This window comes from Neophocaena asiaeorientalis, unplaced genomic scaffold, assembly GCF_003031525.2.
Source record: "Neophocaena asiaeorientalis asiaeorientalis breed wild unplaced genomic scaffold, Neophocaena_asiaeorientalis_V1.1 scaffold119, whole genome shotgun sequence".
Classification (NCBI taxonomy): domain Eukaryota; kingdom Metazoa; phylum Chordata; class Mammalia; order Artiodactyla; family Phocoenidae; genus Neophocaena; species Neophocaena asiaeorientalis.
The window spans coordinates 3737488-3759306 of NW_020175821.1; the positions used below are offsets into that span (position 1 = coordinate 3737488).

General features: G+C 40.7%; 2 protein-coding genes across 4 annotated transcripts in view; one reads left to right on the top strand and one right to left on the bottom strand.

The window, feature by feature from the left end:
- The window catches only part of SRP14 (signal recognition particle 14), a 15004-nt gene extending 11407 nt beyond the window's left edge, over positions 1–3597 (top strand). The window contains exons 2-5 of the mRNA XM_024732605.1: positions 25–97; positions 625–737; positions 2141–2173; positions 2670–3597. Of these exons, the coding sequence (XP_024588373.1) occupies positions 25–97; positions 625–737; positions 2141–2173; positions 2670–2759 (309 nt within the window). The 3' untranslated portion in view covers positions 2760–3597. The remainder of the gene's footprint in view (positions 1–24; positions 98–624; positions 738–2140; positions 2174–2669) is intronic.
- A 143-nt stretch (positions 3598–3740) lies between these two features.
- EIF2AK4 (eukaryotic translation initiation factor 2 alpha kinase 4) overlaps positions 3741–21819 on the bottom strand; it is a 102416-nt gene continuing 84337 nt past the window's right edge. For all 3 annotated transcript variants that reach the window (XM_024732418.1, XM_024732417.1, XM_024732419.1), the window contains 10 exons: positions 20287–20394; positions 19570–19698; positions 17901–17987; positions 11830–11942; positions 8923–8981; positions 7921–8018; positions 6588–6656; positions 6135–6179; positions 4679–4797; positions 3741–3990 (listed from right to left, as the gene is read on the bottom strand). In XM_024732418.1, coding sequence (XP_024588186.1) covers positions 3933–3990; positions 4679–4797; positions 6135–6179; positions 6588–6656; positions 7921–8018; positions 8923–8981; positions 11830–11942; positions 17901–17987; positions 19570–19698; positions 20287–20394 — 885 coding nt within the window. In that variant the 3' untranslated portion in view covers positions 3741–3932. The remainder of the gene's footprint in view (positions 3991–4678; positions 4798–6134; positions 6180–6587; positions 6657–7920; positions 8019–8922; positions 8982–11829; positions 11943–17900; positions 17988–19569; positions 19699–20286; positions 20395–21819) is intronic.

A 21819-nucleotide genomic window follows, 5' to 3' on the forward strand; every position in this document is an offset into this window, starting at 1 on the left:
GGGGCTGGGCTTCTTGTGTTCCAGTTCCTGACGGAGCTGACCAGGCTCTTCCAGAAGTGCCGGTTGTCGGGCAGCGTGTTCATCACCCTGAAGAAGTGTAAGCAGCTGTGGATGCAGCAAGGCCGGAAGGGAGCTGGGAGGCCGAGCGATGCCCCGGCCCGGGTGCCCAGTGACTGGGAGCCACAGGCAGAGTCTGTCTGCCGCGCGTCCCCGCCTTCCCGTACCTTCCTCCATCTGGTACTGGCACATTTAGGGCTGACGGGCCGGAGAGTATTGGGGATTGTGGCTGGTGCGGCCCCCAGCACTTAGCCACCTAAGTCAATTCCGGTTCCAGGGGGCCCCAAGCATGTCAGGTCTCGTATTTTTGTCAAGGATCCCAAACCGCGCCATGATTAGTGAGATTTAGTCTGCTTTGATATTACAGTGTTCCCATCGTGGAAGTGGCAGGTTAGGTTCCCAAAGTGTGGGCAAGGCGTCTGTAATAGCAGATAATGTGGTTAACAGAACTAGATCAGTGGAGGTGGATTAGGTATCCTCTTGGAATCGTTCTCCTACGTTTTAACTCTTCGTCTACCTGTTAACCACGTCTGTGGCTGTGTTCACCAGGATGTATTTTTCATGCAGATGATGGTCGAACTAAACCCATTCCAAGGAAGGGTTCTGTGGAGGGCTTTGAGCCCTCAGACAACAAGTGTCTGTTAAGAGCTACTGATGGGAAAAAGAAGATCAGCACTGTGGTGAGTTCAATTCCTAATGCTCCTAATTTTGGAGTTTAAAGACTTGAATTTAACTTGAGGGATATATCTGAACCAGTTTTTTTTTTTTTTTAAGTTATTAAATAAAGCCTAGTGTGTAGCTCCCCAGCTGTTTTGGGATCAGGGTCTTCTTTTATTACCTTAGTAATAGAAAACCCAAAAGCAAAATTAAAACGAAGAAGGTAGAAGCCAAACACTTGTTAGAAATAAAAATTAACATATTTGTCCTTACTCAGAGTAGCACTGTTAAGGAGCAATTGGCATATTTGATTCCTTATTCCTTTACTGTGCTGGGCCTTCAGTGAACAGTTTCTTGGTATCAGATGCTTTTACTTTTTTTTTTTTTTTTTTTTTTTTTTTTGCGGTCCGCGGGCCTCTCACTGTTGTGGCCTCTCCCGTTGCGGAGCACAGGCTCCGGACGCGCAGGCTCAGCGGCCATGGCTCACGGGCCTAGCCGCTCCGCGGCATGTGGGATCTTCCCGAACCGGGGCACGAACCCGTGTCCCCTGCATCGGCAGGCAGACTCTCAACCACTGTGCCACCAGGGAAGCCCGATGCTTTTACTTTTAAGCTGATGGTTCATTTATCTTTGTGGTTCATGTACCAAACATGTATTATATTAGGCTTTGTATTTGAGAGCATATGATTTAGTCAAGAGTTCCAGTATTATTCCCTTTCAAAGTGGAGGTTGAATATGGCAAAGCAAGAGACTGCTTGGATTCCAAACGAATACTTCTTTATTCTGCTAGGGCAGAACCAGACCTGCCCTCTAATCGCATCAGCATAGGATATTCATGATAATGTATGCCATAATTAGTTGATGTCTCCCATTACCAGTTATCTTGAGAAGACTTTTACAGTAAAGCAAGCTTATGTGGCTTTTAAAAATAAAGTTGGGTGTCATGAAATACGGAAAACTAAGGAGTCTTCAGAGGTAGAATTTCTTTTGTTGTGGTAGCTTGCGTTTTGCTTAAATGGGCCTGAATTAATGGTAGGTTTAAAATAAGATGGGGAGGGAGTAATTTAAAAGTATCTTGCACAAAAGATTAAGTCCTTTGACGTCTCTCAGAACCCTGAGAGAAAGTCAGTGCCATGTGTGTAAGAGATTTCAACAGAGGCAAGAGGCAAAGCTTCTTAAGGAGCCCACTTCTGCCTCTTTCCCACCTTGGTACAATTCTCAAAGTGCAGAGCTACTTTGCTTGTTCCTCAGGCAGAGGAAAGTGGAGTAGAAAAATGGCTTTTAGTGTATTATGACCCCTGCAATTGGGAAGAAATATTTTTAAAGATTAGGATGTTGTCTTCCCGAGGCTTTTGAGTTGTTATTGGGTGAGGCAGATGATTCCTATGTGGATAACAGGGGTGACCTTTTCCCCATTCTTTTCCAGGTGAGCTCCAAAGAAGTGAATAAGTTTCAGATGGTGAGTGTCTGGTGTTCTCTGTGTCTCGTTTCTCAGGGCAAGAGTCAGCATAATAATTAACAGTGGCTTAAGATTGCTATTTAGGTTCACTGCTCTCCTGTGATGTTTTACCAGTAGTTTACAAGTAAAAGCTGCCAGGCTGTGAATTCTACTTTCAACGCTGATATTGTCTTTTTTAGCTAGATTTTGTCGTCTTAGGCTTCAGATATGCTCTTTGTATAGTATAGCTGAATAAGAAGTTGCCTGTAGTTTTCCATGTTTGCTTAAAAAAAAAGTAAAAAACATGCAACTCACTAGTGGGTGTTGTAGAAGCTGCTATAATGTGAGGGTGTTTTCCTTACACCATTTTCCTTAGGATACAAGTATCCCCGTGGTATTATATGCTTTATCAGATAGGCTTTCTGATTTTGGCTACCCTAAATCCATTATGGAAGCACAGCAGATGCTCCACCAATTTGCAACTCTTCCCACTAAGGTCATGCTCTGTGTCTTTTAGGCTTATTCAAACCTATTGAGAGCTAACATGGATGGGCTGAAGAAGAGGGACAAAAAGAGCAAGAGTAAGAAGAGCAAAGCGGCGCAGTGAAGGGCACCAGGTTTCCTGCTTTCACCAGTTAACCACTGAATTGCTATGTTTCCTTTGGTTTTTACTTTTGGCCACAAAGCTGGGTTTCTGATTCCTCTACAGTAACTGTTTTCATGTGAGATTAGGGTCATTTTTGGATGGAAGAAGGGCTGCAGTGTTTACAGGGTAGTTACAAGAAGCCAGTTTATTTTATATCTGGCTAAGTGGTCTGTGTTGTATGATTGTATGTTTCTGGATAATAGTTTACAGTCTCTGTAGCCGTCTGTGAAGAGCACTGTATCATTAAACCTGTATTTATCAGCACTGACCATCTTTTATTCCTTTTCCCATCCCATAAAAAGTTTCTGGCAATAGCTCCTCATTCTGGAATGACTGATTATGAATAGGCTTTAGGCCCTGTCTTATGAGTTACTGGAATTGAAACCTGACAGTTTTATAAAAAGTTGTGTTATTTCATGGGTATTTTTCCCAACTTGGCTGTATAATTTTTTTTTTTTTTTTTTCTTCTTGCGGTACGCGGGCCTCTCACTGTTGTGGCCTCTCCCGTTGCGGAGCACAGGCTCCGGACGTGCAGGCTCAGCGGCCATGGCTCACGGGCCCAGCCGCTCCGCGGTATGTGGGATCTTCCCAGACCGGGGCACGAACCCGTGTCCCCTGCATCGGCAGGCGGACTCTCAACCACTGCGCCACCAGGGAAGCCCCTTGGCTATATAATTTTATCATCATAGTTCCTTTAGCAAATTTGAATGAGTTCTCATAGCCAAATGAGAGTTTGCTTAACCAAACTAAGGATAAGCCTATTACAAAATCATCAAGAATAAAGATTCCAAGTTAATGATGATATTTGATTTCTTTATGCCCTTTATTTTGGACATTTTCCTGTGCTCAGTATATAGGGCTGAGAAGAACAAGGCTGTTTTCTTGTGTTCTAGCTCCACAAAACCTTTAGTGCTAATAGATTTGCAATTAAAAAGCAACAGATATATGAAAACATTTATTATATTCAAAAGATAAATTTATAATATATTACACATGAAAAACCTACAAAGCTCAACTCTGTAGGACAGCTTCTTAGAACGTAAAGCTAATTTAAAACAAACAATGAATGTACAACATTTTATAGTATAAGCTCCTGTCTGTTTGAACAATGTAATGATCGTTCGTTCTTTAGGATTAAAATAAGATTCTGTAGTAGTCATCTCTGTAGCTATACAGGAACAGCACAGACACCCTGCAAAAGAAGGGAGAAGACAGGATCAGTATAATGGTAGAGAACAGAGTTGATAAATAATTTTTAGAACACTTTAACTGTAGGAGTTTTGTGTAATCAACAACAATATGGAAGGCCAGTCACTAAAAACATTACATAAGTTTTAGAGAAGCTGTGACTGGCAAGGGTCCACAGTATAAGGGTCTACACAAGGAGCCCACCATTCACCTCACAGGCTTTGTTGTTTCCTTTTAAGTGGATGATAACATGAACAACTGGCAAGGGGACATAAAACAAAGTAGTCACACTTGTTTTCGTTCATTTAAACGTTTCTAGGAGTTACCTGGGTGATTAAAAATTATAACTGGTGCAGAAAAAGCATTTGAAAAAACTCATACCCATTCATAATTGTAAAAAAGTAAAACAGAAAAACACCCTTCAGAAAATGAGTAATTAAAATTATAACTGGGACAGCTGCTACCGGGACCACTGCGTTTTGTTATTGACAGGATCATGACTGATTGATTCACAGTCCTGATTACCAGTTGCAGTTCTAATGTAGCAACTTATCAGCCATCTAACCTCAACATGACAATAAGGTATTTGTCACTTTAAAACCCCTCCTTGGGAAAAAGACCCCAAAAAACAAAAAAACCCTCTTTGAGTTTTAACCCATGTTGAAATCTGCAATGCCTAAGTAATAACTTACTTTTTTTCTACTTTGATGTTATAAATTTCATCACAGACTAATTTGAGGTATCTTTGCTTTGGCAGGCGTGACAGCAGCTGCTTCACAGTTGTGTTAAATGCCTGTTCATCAGCGTCCCACTAGGAAAAAAATAGATAAGACTTAACAACAGATACTAGGGTTTATTAAAACTGGTTTTTTCTGGGTCACTGATGAAACGTCAATGCCATTCCCCCCTTTAAGTGTACTGAAAAGATCAGTTAGAGGGAGAGAACTAATGGGGAGACTGCTAGGGTTCTTCCTTTGAAGCACTGAGTTTCTTTACAAGACCAGTTTACTAGATCCTGACTAACAGTGCTGCAGCCCCAGTGTGCTCACGTGACTTTATACCAGTTATTTCTGCCAACTGTTGACTTTCTGTGAAATGGAGATACCACCTCTGATATATACCCATTTGAGTGTCTCATAAAGCAGTAAATTCCCAGTATATGCTTATTTACCAGACAACAGAATACTAGTGGGGAGGGGAAACAGGGAAGGGGGAAGTCAGCTTATAAAAGAAGCTACAAGGATATACTGTACAGCACAGGGAATATAGCCAATATTTTATATAAATGGAGAATAACCTTTAAAAAAAAAAAAACCAAAACGTAGTATGAGATGTTAGCTCTGGGGCAGAGTTCATTTTTCATCTAACTTAATCTGTGACTAAACACTCTGGATAGACAAAAGCATTCTTTGGTGTGACGTTGCAAAAATCACCTGTAGTTATTCTTAGAGTTGAACATTCTAACAGCAAAGCTAAGTATTTACATTTTTTTTAAAGTTCAATTAGGCTATTCGATAATAAGGCGAAAAGCATATGAAAAAGGACCTAAATTTAATTTTTACGAAAAGATCTTCCATGTAGTTCTAGTTCTGCAAATGAGCTTCCCTAGTTGGAACAAAGGTTTATAGAAGCGGCACAGTATAGTGGGTAAGAACATAGATTCCACTAGTCTGCCTAAGTTCATATCCTGGCTCTGCAACTTCCTAGTGAGGTGAATTTGAGTAAGATATCTAACCTGTCTGCCTCCCATTCTCCATAAAACGTACAATGATTCCATTTATCTGTAAAATGGGGATCTGTAAGAAGGTAACACATGTATCCCTTGGGGTGGTTGTGATTAAATGAGTTAATATTTGTAAAGTGCTTAGAACAAGGCCTGCCACAGCCTGCCACACAGTAAAAGCACTAGGTGTCTGTTAAAATCATCTCGGAAATTCAAAAGAAAGTCACTAGAAAAGTGTGATTCCCTCAAAATTTGATTTAGTAATACATATGTCACATAAAAGGAACAATGTTACCAAATTCCTGGAACTGCCAGAAAAATACCTAATATCACTAAGAAAATAATGCCATTTTCAACTTTCTTTTGGCAAATCAACAGCTTCGGGATTTTAAAGGCCATAATGCAGAAGAGTTCATCTTGCTTACCTCTAATGATAGAAACTGTAAGATTGTTTCTTTGGGTAGATCCACCTGTTGATACACAAAAATGTACATCATGTCAGGGAACCTAGGCAGCACATACTGACTTGTGCCTATGGTGTCACTTTGGATGGAGCAACGTGAATGGGATGCTCCCGTGCTTACTGAACTGGACAGTGATGCGATCTCAGCACTGGTGAAGTAATACTCCCAGGCCCCACACATCACACCCCACAGGTTTGACACCGCTATCTGCAGAGGCCCGAAACATTTAGAAAAATGATGATTTTCGTGTTCAGTCCCCTTCCCCCCAATCTTTCAGAGGAAGAAACTAGGAGAAACGGGCCTGCATCCCAACGCTGCTAACACTGAGCAAAAAAAAAAGCCCTGACCTCCGAGGAAACTACTTTGACAGTATGGACAAAAGCCATCCTCAAAAAGTTAAAGAAAGTGACTTACAGCCAAAATTTCAATTTCACTGCTTTTCTGATGCAAGTTAGCAAGGGAGGTCTGAAGTCGGGTTTGTACCTAAGAAGAAGAAAGCATGTTAGAATTCAGAACCTGTCAAACCAAGCCATCTTTCTTGCCATTTCATTTCTTATTCTAGGAAACAATCACAGGTGACAAACCCAAGCCTAGAAGGGATCCCAAATATTATATAAGGACTTGCTCTTAATCCACCTCAGTAAGATGAGTGTCTAGCCTATTATAATCTCAGGGGAAATGAGATTTTTATAGCCTATCTTGATCATTTGTTTACTAATCCACCTAGCTGCTTATTTCTTTATAATTTTGAAATGAACCTAATAAAAGCTCAGTACTGTAAAATAGTGCATGTGGAAGCGGGGAGATTTTAGTATTAAGCTAGGTTTAGAAAAAGGGGACAGTGACAGCAATGAGAACATGGAACTGAAATATGGTAGAAAGATATGAAAAACAAGTTTCTACCCAACATCCTGAGAAACAGCCAGGAAAGCTCACAAAATGAGGTAACTCGATCTTCTGTATTTCAATCTAATTACATTCCTAAATAATGACTGCTCTCCTCAAACCTTCTTCCCAAATGAGGCCAGTGTCCCACCTGTGCTCATTAGCCTTGTCCTGCACTTCCCTTCCCACTGTCCCTGCCATTTGGAACACTCTCATCTTCCCTCTCTGCCTATTTACATCCTTCAGGGATCACCTCCACGAAGCCCGTCTTGATCATCCATGCAGACACTGATCTTTGTCTCTCCCCCATGTCTGTAGCACACTCTAACACTCATTCAGTGTACTTATTAATTCAGCATCCTATTACCGATCTCCTTCTATTTTCCAACTATATAATGCATATGCTTCGGAGGTTATACACTCTTCAAGGACTGGGGCCCCGTCACGTCTTTTCTATTTTACCTGGCACCGAGCACGGAATCAGGCAAAGAGCAGATATCAAAAACATGTATGCAGGGAGAAACCTGCCCCAAGGCTTGTGGTAGATCTCTTCTGCTTTGTTATTTACAACAAAACCAAACAAACCCCATCTGCTGTTAGAGCCGGATCAGAAAGTTTTTGTTTGGATCCAGTAATTCTGACAACAGCTGCATCTAGGTGCCCACAGTGTACACTGACGCCTCTTTGGAGGACAAATGGGGCAGAATCCTGGCACCAGAGATGCTCCGTGTTGATGGAATTTTCAGAAGTCACCAAGTTCAGGAAGTGGAAAGAAAAACATTTCCAGGAAACTGTTTCTTTTCCTCTCCTGTTCTCTTCCTCCTTTGTAGCTCACAGAAAGCCAAGGAAACTGACCACATACCTGAGTTTCATACCGCCTCCTAGCGCTGGCTGACAGCTTCTCTGGGGCTACCACGCTCACAATGGGAAAAACTGTTGCTCCATGGATTTCAAACAAACCTGAAACAGACAGTTTCAGCCGTTATGGCCTCATCTGGTCCCACTTTCTATAACACACCACAGAGATGGCGGAGACGATTAGAATCCACTCGGGAGTGATTCTATGGACTGGATTGTGTCTGAGCTTTGTGTTCTCTCTCTGCAACTGCCTGCACTTGACCAGGAGTCCAGAACCCCACCCAACCCCCAGCAGTTCTGACACTTCTGTCGCGATCACCAGCCTTCTTTCCTCAGGTGGGAGGTGACAAAGGCATAGAGAGGCAGTACGAGCCAAACCTCATGAACCTAAGAAAAAAACCAGACAGTATTTCCCAGACTCTAATACTTCTTTAAATTCCTCAGAGCATTTGAAATCTGATGGTGGCACAAAGTCCAACAGAAATGAACCCAGAAGACCCAATTCTGTTAAATGCCAAGTATGTCTTCTCGTGGACTTCAATGGGACATTTCTTTTTCAGTCAGGTTGACAGATGTGGTGAAACGAAAGGCGTAAGTATCACCACTGTTCCCTCTTGGCTTTCATGAAAACAAATGTATACAGTGTCTTTCTCCAAGGCATTTCAAAATGCTTTTCTTCAATCTTCCATATGGGGAAAATGTATCTACATTTGACCTATATAATAAACTGAATCAAAGGAAGATTAAACCACTTGTGAAAAGACAGAGATATATCAGGACCAAAAGAGTCACCAAACTCCTAGTGGTTTTATCATTTTCTAGAATGTGGGTTTCAAAGGGATAAATTCCATTTGGTATAACTAACTGTGTATTTGTTACTTTAAGAGTATATTTCTGAGGCAGTGAGTTAGCCACAGTCATAAGTATTTAGAGCAAACACACACACACACACACACACACACACACACAAGCATTATTATGTTTAGGTTACAATTAGTAATTATACCTGAAGCATTAGAAAATGACCCCTTCAGATTTTGTACTGCAAGATTATCGGAAGCTTCTCTAAAAACAAGCAAACAAAAACAGTTAAATAAACAGTCATTACGACAAAACAACACAGATAACTTACAGTGAGCTATACTTAGAGGGAGGCTTTTTTCTATTAAATATAAAAATATTTAATAAATATTGGTTATTAGTGGAGGAAAAACAAAAACAAAAAAATTTGCACTTAATTATGCTTTTGGTTAAGAGCAAATAAAAATGATCAAGGCTGTCACTTCAGATTAACATTCTAGAGACAACATTCTGATTTATTCAGCTGGGTGTGAAGTACTGGCTCAACATAAGAAGCTAATTTCAATGAAATATAATGGGTGTTCTTTCTGCTCCCCTCACAATACAAGGAAACATTAGTAATGCCCCGCCTTCATTATGGCAGCAACCTTGGTGATCACCCACAGGAGAACATTTAGTAAATGAGATTCTTTCAAAAGCTGTTGAATGGATGTTCTTTCAAAGACTGAATTAATTTATAGCCTTTGAGAGACATAATAGCACTCTATCTTGGGAAAACAGGGAAATAAACATTCACATGGAGGAAAGATTTTAAACCTTTCCCTGCTAAAACTAAATCCCATCTGGCCTGTTAAGCGTCTTAATGATGTTTGCCTGTACTAGTACTAATAGTCACTGTTAATTAGTTGACTTTTTTGTTTTTCCTTCTAAACCTCTGCCTTTGATTTGGATTCTTAATCCTAATACCTAGTGACTTCAAGAACATTATATTCTCTTAGAAAAAGCCTGATGGTGAATGTAGTCAAGCTAGGTACATACGGGCAGGGTCAGGGGCCAGGGACGGAGAAGCAAGCAGGAACATTTATTTTATATAAGCCAGGATTTCTCTGTCTTGGCACTATTGACATTTTGGGCCAGGTAACTGTTTGTTGGGGTGGGGGTGGGGGGTCAGTCCTCTGCACTACAGGATGTTTAACAGCATCCCTGGGCCCTGCTAGATACCAGCAGCACCTCCCGCTTAACAACCAAAAATGCTGTCTCCAAACATGGCCAAATGTCCCCTGAGGGGCAAAACTCCTGCTGGTTGAGAAAAAAAGTAGAGTACTGTATTTTCTGATTATGAGCATAAATACAGGAGTTACAAATATATAGAAAAGCTTAAGGGAAATTAAGATCCCTTGTAATCCCACTAACCAGAAATGACTATAATTTAAAAATTTGGTCCATCATTCCACACATTCTTCTATGTATGGGCTATATATTTTGGTTGAAACAAAAATGGGATCATATCATACATCTTACTTGTGGGCACCCTTCCTTGTAATAAACTCAGCTTTACCATAATAATGATTTTTAAAGGCTGCACAGTATTTCACTGTATTTACTGTAATTGGAACAGTCTTCTATAATATTGTGATATTATAAGTGAGATTCTCAAAGTGTGGCCCAGAGACCCCTGGAAGCCCCTGAGATCCTTTCGCAGGGTATCTGCAATGTCAAAACTATTTTCGCAATAATCCTAAAATGTTAACTATCTTTTTTATTCTTATCCTCTCATTAATGTGTGATGGACTTTTCCAGAGACTACAGGATGTGTGATATCACAACAGACTGAATGCAGAAACAGACAAGACAATATAGTTTCTTCTACTAAAGCATTAGAGAGTACAAAAATGTACAACAATGCATTAACAATATCTGCAAAAATGTGAAACAATGCCATTCTTTCTTACTACATTTATTTTGTTTTGGAAAAGTTATTTTTTAATTTTTAAATAAATTTATTTTGTTTTATTTTTGGCTGTATTGGGTCTTTGCCGCCGCACGCAGGCTCCCTCCAGTTGCGGCGAGCGGGGTCCACTCCTCGTTGTGGTGTGCGGGCCCCTCACCGCAGTGGCCTCTCTCGTTGCGGAGCACAGGCTCCAGGCACGCGAACCCCAGCAGCTGCAGCACGCGGGCTCAGTAGTCGTGGCTCACGGGCTCTAGAGCACAGGCTCACTCGTCGTGGCGCACGGGCTCAGCTGCTCCGTGGCACGCGGGATCCTTCCGGACCAGGGATTGAACCTGTGTCGCCTGCCTTGGCAGGCGGACTCCCAACCACTGAGCCACCAGGGAAGCCCGGAAAATAGTTATTTTCCATTAAAAAATGTTATGTAGGTTTGCATGTAATGAGTTTGTTATTTAAAATAAGTATTTTTTAAATGTTTACATTTTAATTTCTAACATAGAAATTATTGATAGATATAATCCACATAAACAAAGCCCTTTGGGGTCCTCAAATAATTTTTAAGGGTATAAAGGGGTTCTGAAACCAAAAAGTTTGAGAACTGCTATTATAAACAGTGCCTTGATAGATATCTTTGTACATATCCCTATGGAATAATTTTACTATAAATTCCTAAAGTGGAATGCTGGGTCAATTTTTTTTTTTTTTATGTTTTAGTTTTTAGGCTTTTAACTTTGTTAAATTCCTATCCAGAGTTGAACCAATTTGCATTCCTATGATGAGTATGTGAGATCTTTTCCTAGAATATTATAATCTCCCAGAATATTAGATCTTTCAAAACCACTGACAAAACATTACTGAAATTCACTGATTAACAGACCAAAGAAGATAATGGCAGATAGATTTTGGTTCCTTAGGCTTTTCAAAATGATAAAAATTTTTTTGACATGAAGGACAGACGTTGAAAGTCAGTTAAGACTAGTCTTACGTAGGGAGTCATATACTTAAACTGCTGAGTTACTCAGAAGCAACAGAATGGTTCAATATAAGTTAACCTGACTCATCTTTATTTCCCAAAAGGATCAAACTGACTTTTAAAATAAATGTATGGTTAATTCTAGATAGGCAGTTGCAGCTGGTTTTCTGGGCTTTTGTTTACTAAGTTACCTGATAGTCCTTTCATCACTGACTTTAGTCCTCAGTTTCTGCACAACATGGTCCACAAGATCAGACTCCAGCACACGTTTCTCTGTTTGCCTTTCCTTCTCAAAAGACTTAACCTTAAAAAGAATGAAACAGATCCATCATTTCTGAAGCCAACAGGCTGAAGAGTACTATAGTAAGTCTACTAAGTCAACAGTTTAGGTTGATGGCTCTTAACCAGGGGTGATTTTGCTCCCCACAGGACATCTGGCAATGATTAGAGACACCTGTGGTTGTGACCGCTGAGGGGGTCGCTGCTGGCATCTAGTGGGTAGATGCTAGGGATGCTGCTAAACATCCTACAAGACAGCAGCCCCACAAAGAAGTATCTAGCCCCAAATGTCAAAATGTGGCTGCTGAGAAACCCTGGTCTAGATCAGAATAGATTACAGATGACAGAATTTAAAAAAAAAAAAAAAAAAAAAAAAACAAAACAAAGAAAAAAATAAAAAAAAAAAAAAAAAAAAAAAAGCCAAGACGAACCAGCTCCTATTTCATTTGATTCTTTCACATATTTTCCCTCTTAAACATCTCGGGTCAGTCACCAAGGTTTCTACAACTCCTTGCTCCCTCCTTTCCAAACCCTAGTCCTGTCATCCCACTTTTACAGTGCGTATCTTTTCATCTTCACTCCCATGGCCAACACCCTGCCTTGGCTTGGGATAGCCTGATATTCTGCCCTCAGCTACTGCATCTCCTAATTATCCCTCACTCCATTCCATGCTACATATCCCTGCAGATGAATTTTTCTCATATACACCCTAATGTCCCCTTCTGTCCAAAAACATACCCTGGCTCCCCGCTAACTGCTAAAACAAGTCCAAATTCCTTGGTTGGGCATTCTGGCTCTCCTTGATCTAGCTAGAACCATTCTCTCCTGCTGAAGTACCCTTCTCCACAATCCTGCTTCACCCCAGATGGACTAATCAGGGTAATACCAGAAGAGTTCTCTGCTGGCCTGCCTCTATCTTTGGGACAATTCTACTGAAAGAACTACATTACCATTGCTATTCCTTTGCTTAAAAGGCCTTTTTAGCACGTACCTATATCCTCCTGCCCATCCACGAGGGTCCAGCATTAAATCCCACCTCCATTCTGAAGACTTCCCTGCTACCTCTGTAGTAACCTCTCAGGCTGATGCAACCTCAGAGAACTTTCTTGTTGGACTATCATGGCACTGAGCATTTTCGAGCTCACAATCGTGCATGAATGTCTTCTGTTCCCTGCTGGATTACAGGAGCCTTGACAGCAGGACCTGTGGCTTAAATGTCCCTGCATCCATCGTGGCCCTAAATTCAATCCCTCCTATACTGTGAATGCTTAATGCTGCACTTGCTAAGTGGGTGAATGAAGTGATGTCTTGCTCTTCAAATATGAAGATGATGCTTTTGACCCACCACTAACAGAGGCAGAAGAGTCAAAAGAGCTGGATGGGCTGGAACAATGTACGAAAACGAACATCAAACAATGATAAATATGAAGTCCTGTCATCAAGCCTCATTGTAGAAGGCTGGTCAGACATGGTGAGGACTGTGAAAAGGCCAGTGGGTTTTAGTTGATGGTAAATTCAGGATGAGCCAAAAGAACTGCATGGTTGCTAAAGTTAGTTCACTTGTAGGCTGTATTAGGAGAAGTATGTTATCTAGATTGAGGGAGGTCACAGACCCTCCTCATTTAGTCAGAACGTGCTTAGAGCACTCTGTAGAATTCTAGTATCACATTTAAGGACAGACATTGACAAAGTCAAGTGTGTCTAGAGGAGGTTAACTAGGAGGGTCAAGGATTTGGAAATCACATTATGAGGAATGGCTTAAGTGACTGGAATGTTTAAACCAGAAAAGAGGACACTTAAAGCGGCACGGCAGTGGTCTCCTAAAATTTATGTGACGGTAGTGAGAGAAGGAGGAAGAATTAGACTTGTTATTTTGCCCATTCTGGAGGGCAGAACTAGGACCAGTGAATGTAAATTTGGGGAAGCAGATTCTGATTCAAATTTTTAAAATTTGCTAATCATTATAGCAGTGGGTTACGATGCTGGAATTATCCAGCAGAGGCTAGACGATCATCTTTTGGTAATATTACAGGAACAATCACTGCTCTGGAAGGGGCTTGATCGGTAGGACTTAGGGTCATTTATGATTTTGTGACTAACGAGCAGACTAGCAGTGGGGACTTACAAATCTTCCCATGAAGAAGTAACTACTATAACAACTGCCTTTCTACCTTAAACAACTAGAAAACCAGACAAAATATATAAACAATGTTTTCCAGACACTGGACAACCACCAGTGGAGGACTGTTATCCCGAGAGGAGGGAAACAAACAAAGTGAGTCTACAAGTGTCCCAGATTACCGTGTTGAGGAAGTCTGCAGATGGCAGGGCAGGGAGGAGGAAGCTCAACAGAGGCCAGGAGTCTTGCCGAGCTGGGGAGACTGCAGTTTAGGGAGGCCACGATGGCTAGAAACTGTGGGGCAGAGGATTGAAGAGGAGGGAGCCACACACAGAGAAAGAAAGATTTCTGAAGCTCTGCAGAGAAGTCCACTCACATCTTTGAAACAGAAGTGATCTGTGCATGGGTGAGAGGGAACTATCCAAGGCTGGGGAAACAACCAGCAGACGTGAGTAGGCATAATAATTTCTGAGATCCACAGGGCCAGGAATAGTTCATGTTCTTACCAGAGGAGAGAGACCTCATGACACATGGGGCCTCAGGCAGAATCCTCCAAAAGGCACTGCCTTTGGAGTGGGGCTAAATTAGACCTAGACTAAAGGCTGCCCGGGCCCTGCCCTAACAAAACTTAAAGTCAAGCCTAGAAAGGGTCAAACAGAATCCAAGGATCTTAACTACATCCCAGAACAGAGTGCAGCAGTATTTACAGGAACATAAGAAAACCCAGCACCAAAAAATGTAAAATTCATAATGTCCAACAACCAACCAAAAATTACTGGGCATACAAAGTAGAAGGAAAATACAACTCATAACCGGGAGAAACATCAATAGACAGAAACAGACCAGAAATGTCAAGATGATGGAATTAAAAATGACTATTATAAATCTTATAAAGAATATAAAGGAAACAAGAACCATGATGAGGAGAGAAATGGAAGACATTAAAAAAAAAAAAGACACAAATGTAACTTGTACAGCTGAAAAAACTACAATATCTGAAACAAGAAATGCACTGTATGGGATTAATAGCAGATAAGATATTGCAGAAAACATGTGAATGATCCAGAATAAAGCATAGAGAGCGAGAAAAAACAAACAAAACCCACCAAAAACAGAGCCTCAATGAGGTGTGGGGCAAGAGCAAATGATTAACATACTGTAATCAGAGTCCCAGAAGGAAAAGGGACAGAACAATATTTCAAGAAATAATGTCTGAAAAGTTTCCAAATTTGATGAAAACTATAAATCTACAGTTCTAATACCAAGTATTAGAACATAACGAGTATCACACTGAGGCACGTCATATTCAAATTGCAGTAAACCAGTGACAAAAGAAAATCTTAAAAAGGTGCCAGAAAATAAAAAGAAACATTATATACAGAGGATCAAAGCAGACTTTTAAACAGAAACTATCAGGTCAGAAAACAATAAAACCTGTGTTCAAAGTGCAAAAAGAAAAAAATGTAAATTGTGAATTCTATACACAGAAATATTACCTCTCAAAAATGAAGGTAAAATGAAGACTTTCTCAGACCAGTAACAGTGGAGAGAATTCATTACCATCACTAGTCAGAAATATTAGGAAATTCTTCAGGCATAAAGAAAATGAAATCAGAATGATATCTGGCTGAACACAGAGGAATAAACAGTTCTAGAAATGGTAAATATAAAGGACATTCCTCCGTTATTTTAAAACCTCTTTAAAAGATAACTGACTAATTAAAAGCAAAATACTTACAATGTACTATGAAGTTAATAACATATGTAGAGAAATATTGGCAACAATAGCACAAAGGATGAGAGAGGGGAAATGGAAATATTGTTTTAAGGTTCTTACAACAATATATGAAGGCATATAATATTTTTGAAGGTAGAATGTAATATGTTAAAGACGTATACTATAAACCCTAGAGAAGTTTCTAAAAAAAATCCCACCAAAAATAAGAGTTATAGTTAGTAAACCAATAGTAGAGATAAAATGGAATAAACGCTATTCAATCTAAAAAGAAGGCATGAAAAGAAAAAAATGGAAAAAAAGAACAGTTGGAACAAACAGAAAACAAATAGTAAAATGGTAGATTTAAACCCAACCATTTCAATTATTGCACCTCATATTAATGGTGTAACCACTTCAATTAAAAGGCAGGGATTGTCAGAGTGGATACAAAGCAAACTTCAGTTAGTGACTGTCTCTAAATCCAAATTTAGCAGATTGAAGAATAAAAAAAAAAGAATGGAAATCTATAAAATAGGAAACGAATGAACAAAAAATAGAGAAAAATCAATGACATCAAAAGGTACTTTTCTGAAAAGACAAAATTGATAAATCTCTAGCCAGAGTGATCAGGGGAAGACATGAATTACCAATATCAGGAATGAAAGAGGGGATATCACTATAGATCCTACAGATAGTGAAAGGGAATATCTGAAAACTTAGGTGAAATGGAAACATTCTGAGAAAGATACAAACTACCAAAACTCATTTAAGGAGAAAGAGGCAATCTGATAGCTCTTTATCTAGGCCCCTGTGGTTTTACCAAATATTTGAGGAACTCTACCAAATATTTGAGGATGAAATAATACCAATTCTACACAAAGTTATCCAGAGAACAGAAGATCCTACTAATTTATGAAGCCAACATCACTCTGCTATAAAAACCAGACAAAGACGTTATTGGAGAAAAACAAGGGGAAAATATGTTGATTTTTTTTTCCTTTAAAAATAGAAATAAAAAAAAAAATAGAAATAAAGGTTATGAGGTGATATATTTATGAACATTTTAATGTATTTATTTATTTTTGGTTGGGTATTTTTTTTAACAGCTTTATTGGAGTATAATTGCTTTACAATGATGTGTTAGTTTCTGCTGTACAACAAAGTGAATCAGCTATATGTATACATATATCCCCATATCCCCTCCCTTTTGCATCTCCCTCCCACCCTCCCTATCCCACCCCTCTAGGTGGTCACAAAGCACTGAGCTGACCTCCCTGTGCGATGCGGCTGCTTCCCACTAGCTTTCTGTTTTACATTTGATAGTGTATATATGTCAATGCTACTCTCTCATTTCTTCCCAGCTTACCCTTCCCCCTCCCTGTGTCCTCAGGTCCATTCTCTACGTCTGCGTCTTTATTCCTGTCCTGCCCCTAGATTTGTCAGAGCCTCTTTTTTTTTTTAGATTCCATATATATGTGTTAGCACACGGTATTTGTTTTTTTCTTTCTGACTTACTTTCCTCTGTATGACAGATTCTAGGTCCATCCACCTCACTACAAATAACTCAATTTCGTTTCTTTTTATGGCTGAGTAATATTCCATTGTATATATGTGCCACATCTTCTTTATCCATTCATCTGTCAATGGACACTTAGGTTGTTTCCATGTCCTGGCTATTGTAAATAGTGCTACAATGAACATTGGGGCACATGACTCTTTTTGAATTATGGTTTTCTCAGGGTATATGCCCAGCAGTGGGATGAGCATTTTTAGTTAAATGCAACATAGTAGAATTGGTTAGGAAGTAGCCAGAGGATATGCCAACCAGCAGGTATCAGCTATAGTTATTATTTTCTTAGATGGTCAAAGGGAACAAGGGGAAAAAAGTAGGGAAAAAAACTAGCCATAGTGTTTTAATTCTTACATTTTTTTGAGTTCAAAGAAAAGTGTTTAGATTCAGATTCTCTCTTCCTTATTTTATACACTTTCTCCAAAAACAGGCCTAGCGATTCAAAAGGAGAATGAAATAATGTATTTCTACCCCACAACCAAGGGCAGGACCTCAGTGGGAAGGTTGGGTGCTCCACGGTTAATACTGTTCGGGAAATCTGACTGTTGAATTGTGAAAGATTTCCTCTGGTCTTTACCTTGACATGGTTTCCTTCTTTATCAGAGACAAGGGCCACATAGTTGATTTCATGATGTCTGCAGTACTCTTGTAATTCCTCTTGGGACTGAAACAAATAAACACAGAGCAGCTGGAACAGCTTCAAGTAATTAACGAGAATGAAAACACTGTGTTCAGTGGATTCGCCAAGTGAATAACTAAACATGCTGATTTCAGGGTTTATATAAATATTTAAATATTAAGCAAGAAGAGTACAGAATTCAAAGGAGGAATAAGACTTCCTTTGCTTTCCTTGCTTTCACTATTGTTCTAAGGGGCCATGCCATTCAGTGTGGTCAGGACACAGTAAGAGGTTTTCAGAAGCTTCACATCTTGATAGAAGGTGCCAAAAATTACACACACACACACACACACACACACACACACACACACGCAGAGTGAAAAGGCCTTTGGGGAAAGCAAAGGCAACAAAAGAAATAGTAGAAGGTGAAAAGCAGAACTGAAGCATAAAGCAAAGAAGCATCAGAGCAGAGAAGCCTGCGGGGGAGGCCCCTGTGCGGGGCTGAAGTTACCCTTACTGAGCTTATAATTTTACTTTAGGACAGAACACTTCTCTAACAAGTTACGAAACAAGTAAACAAGTGGCACAGGACACTGTTCTGTCAAATGGCTATAATTTATTGCTCAGCATACTTCTGACATCAATTTTTACGTAACACACATAAAAATGGACAGCAGCAGCTCTTGGCAGGTAATGGGGAAGAAGCAGGTGGGAGGGTGGGGTTCTGTTTCCCCGGGCATCTCCTCACTCTCTGGGGCACCACGAGTGTGGCTGAACGTGTGTACAACTCGGAGGACCACCTGGAAGTGCAGCCCCTTCTGTGATCTGCTTGTACAGAAGTTAGTCATCTAAAGGCCCCCCTTTCTAAAGGGTAGGCAGGTGCTCAGTGGTGCCATTTTCCTCACTCTGGGTGTGGAACCCAGAGCAAGTGTTAGGCCTGCTGTGGGAGGTCTGAAGATATAAAGCTACAAACACACTAAATACAGAATGCCTTTGGGAAGTGTGCTAGGCTGGATAATGGCCCCATAAAGATGTCCCCATCCTAATCCCTGGGAACCTGTGACTATGTTACCTTATATGGTAAAAGGGACTTTGCAGATTGAATAAAGTTAAAGATCTTGAGATGGGGAGATTATCCTGGGTTATCTGGATGGGCCCAGTATAATCACAAGGGTCCTGGTAAAAGGGAGACAGGAGGATCAGTTAGAGATGGAAGGACAGAAGCATAGCGTAGAGAGGAAAGAAGATGCTACCCTGCTGAGTTTGAAGATGGAGGAAGGGGCCATAAGCAGGAATGCAGGAGGCTTCTAGGAGCTGGAAAAGGCAAGGAAGTGGATTCTGCTCCTAAAGCCTTCAGGAGGAACCAGCCTTATCAGACCCCTTGATTTTAACCCAGTGAGACTGATTTCAGCCTTCTGAATTCCAGAAATGTAAGATAATAAATAAGTGTTGTTTTAGACCACTAAGTTTATGGTAATTTGTTACGGCAACAATCAGAAACTCATAGAGGAAGCAACTGAAACCACAGAGATGAAGAGTTTGGCAGAAACTAAAGCCGTAGAGGATGATTTGCTATTGAAGCCACGACTCTGTGCACTCCACTCACAGGTGCTTTTTGTCTCATTACCTGTGACCAGTCATACATGATTTCTGCTGTGATTCCCGCTGACCAGAGTTTCTGCGTTAGGTTGATGGCCCTGGACATGGACATCTGGCCAACACTTACAACGAGGAGGTCACAAGAGCTTACTGTAACCTGTATCAGAAACAGAGTGATTACATTTAGAGGAGGGAGACTGTGGGCATATATGTGAGGCCAAGGGGGCAGCGCTCATGTGAAAACAGGCATCTTAAAATTGTGTACAGCGACATAAATGCAAAAGTCTTCGCTTCAAATGACATGGATAAAAAAAAAGACACAGTCAAAAAACTTTTATATTAGTCTTTCAAGATAGGGTAGTTGAAATTATTTCTAAGTCATCAGAAAGACATTCTTTTTCTCTGGGAAAACTAATCTTGCCTGAAACATAGGGAAAAAACCATTTCTAGCTTTGTAGAGTACAGCAGCATTTATGAACAAAGGGCTTTGATATGAGTCTGCTAACAAGGGTAATATCTCACATTTACATAGCATATTACAGAGGAGGAGAGTAAGGCTAGTGGACTAAGGTCCCCCAGCTAAAAGCAGAGGCTAAGTACTCACACCAAGACTTAGGCTTGTCTCTCACGGCAAAGGTAATCTCCCAAAACCTCAGTCTATAGCTACCACATTTGAGGCTCCATGTGTATGACTACAAAATGAAAGGCATCTCAAAGCACACTGGGAAGCAAAGCTGGAACTTACAGGTTCTTCCATGTTGAGGACAGCAGCAGTTATCTTGTCTATGGCTATGCTGACCCCAATGGCAGTAGGAACTGGCCCCAGAGCCTGTGGTCCTCTAAACAGGGGAATCTGTGGAGAGAGACACACAGCTCTGGTTATGAAATGGAGACGAAAGTGTGATTATAGGAAAAGCAATGATTCGCACTCTAACAGCAACTTATCAAAGGGTTCAACAAAATAAAGTGTGTGTGTGTGTGTGTGTGTGTGTGTGTGTGTGTGTGTAGCAAGAGAGGAGAGCAAGCACACATGTCACTTCGTGAATGTTGATGAATGTTGCATCTAGCTCTGCACTGTTCAATCTGGCAGCCACTAACCACATGGGGCTTGAGCATTTGAAATGTCTAATCCGAATTCACATGTGCTGTATATGTAAAACACACTGGTTGCAAAGATTCAGAATGGAAAAGCATGTAAATTAGCTCCTTAATAATTTTTAAGTGTTTGATTATACATTGAAATAGTATTCTGGGTATACTGGGTTAAATAAATGCTAATTATAAAGATGTAGAAAAAAATGTAAAATAACTCCTTAATAATTAAAAAAATTTTGATTACATGCTTACATATTATTTTGGATATACTGGGTTAAATAAAATATATTATTACAAGTAATTCCACCTTTTTCTTTTTATTTACTTTATGTTACTAGACAATTTAAAGTTGCATACATAGGTTCTAGACCAAGATGGGTAGGTACATTTCTCCCTATTCCTCCTGCTAAGCTAAAGCCCCTGGACAATTACATATAAAACAAACATAAGACAACTCTGAAAGTGGAGAGAAGATGGCAGGCTGACCAGGGACCACGGGATCTGAGGAACGACATGTGAGTTCCCTGGGTTTGGTTTTTGCCTCAGATACTCTGGACTGGGTGCTGGAGAAACTGTCAACCCAGCAATGCCAAGGAGAACAAACAAGAAAGCCCCAAGGCAAAGCTGCTGTCTCTGGTCAAAAGACCAAGAAAGGGGCAACCCAGCAAGACAGAAAACTTTTAGACAAGATCTGCCCTGCTCCAGTCAAATATCACAGAAAAAGCACAGACACTCCCACTCACAAAGGCTGAGTGTGGGCCAACACATTCACCCTTTCCCAGATGTAAGGAGGCCCCCGCCAAGTCCCAGCAGGGCGGCGTCTGAGAAAACTAAATGGGGAGCCAGGGCTTTCGTATCCGCCTGGGAGTAATGCTTCCCCCAGCGGTGTCAGTGGAGACCAGGACCCCTAGGATCCCCGACTTCCACCCACACCCAAGCAGTAACCAGGCCCTCCTCCCCTCTGGGGCAGTGCCGGAGGAGGCTGAGTGGGAAGCTGGAACCTTCACCACTATCCAGCGGTAACAAGGCCACCTGCCAGCTCCCCCACGCCCCCACCCGTCCACTATACTCTCAGTGGAGGTGTGTGTGAAGCGGTAACAAGGCACCTGTCCCACGCTCCGGATGTAGAGGGAGGCCGAGTGAGAAACATGGATCTTCACCCCCAACCGACAGCAGCAAAATC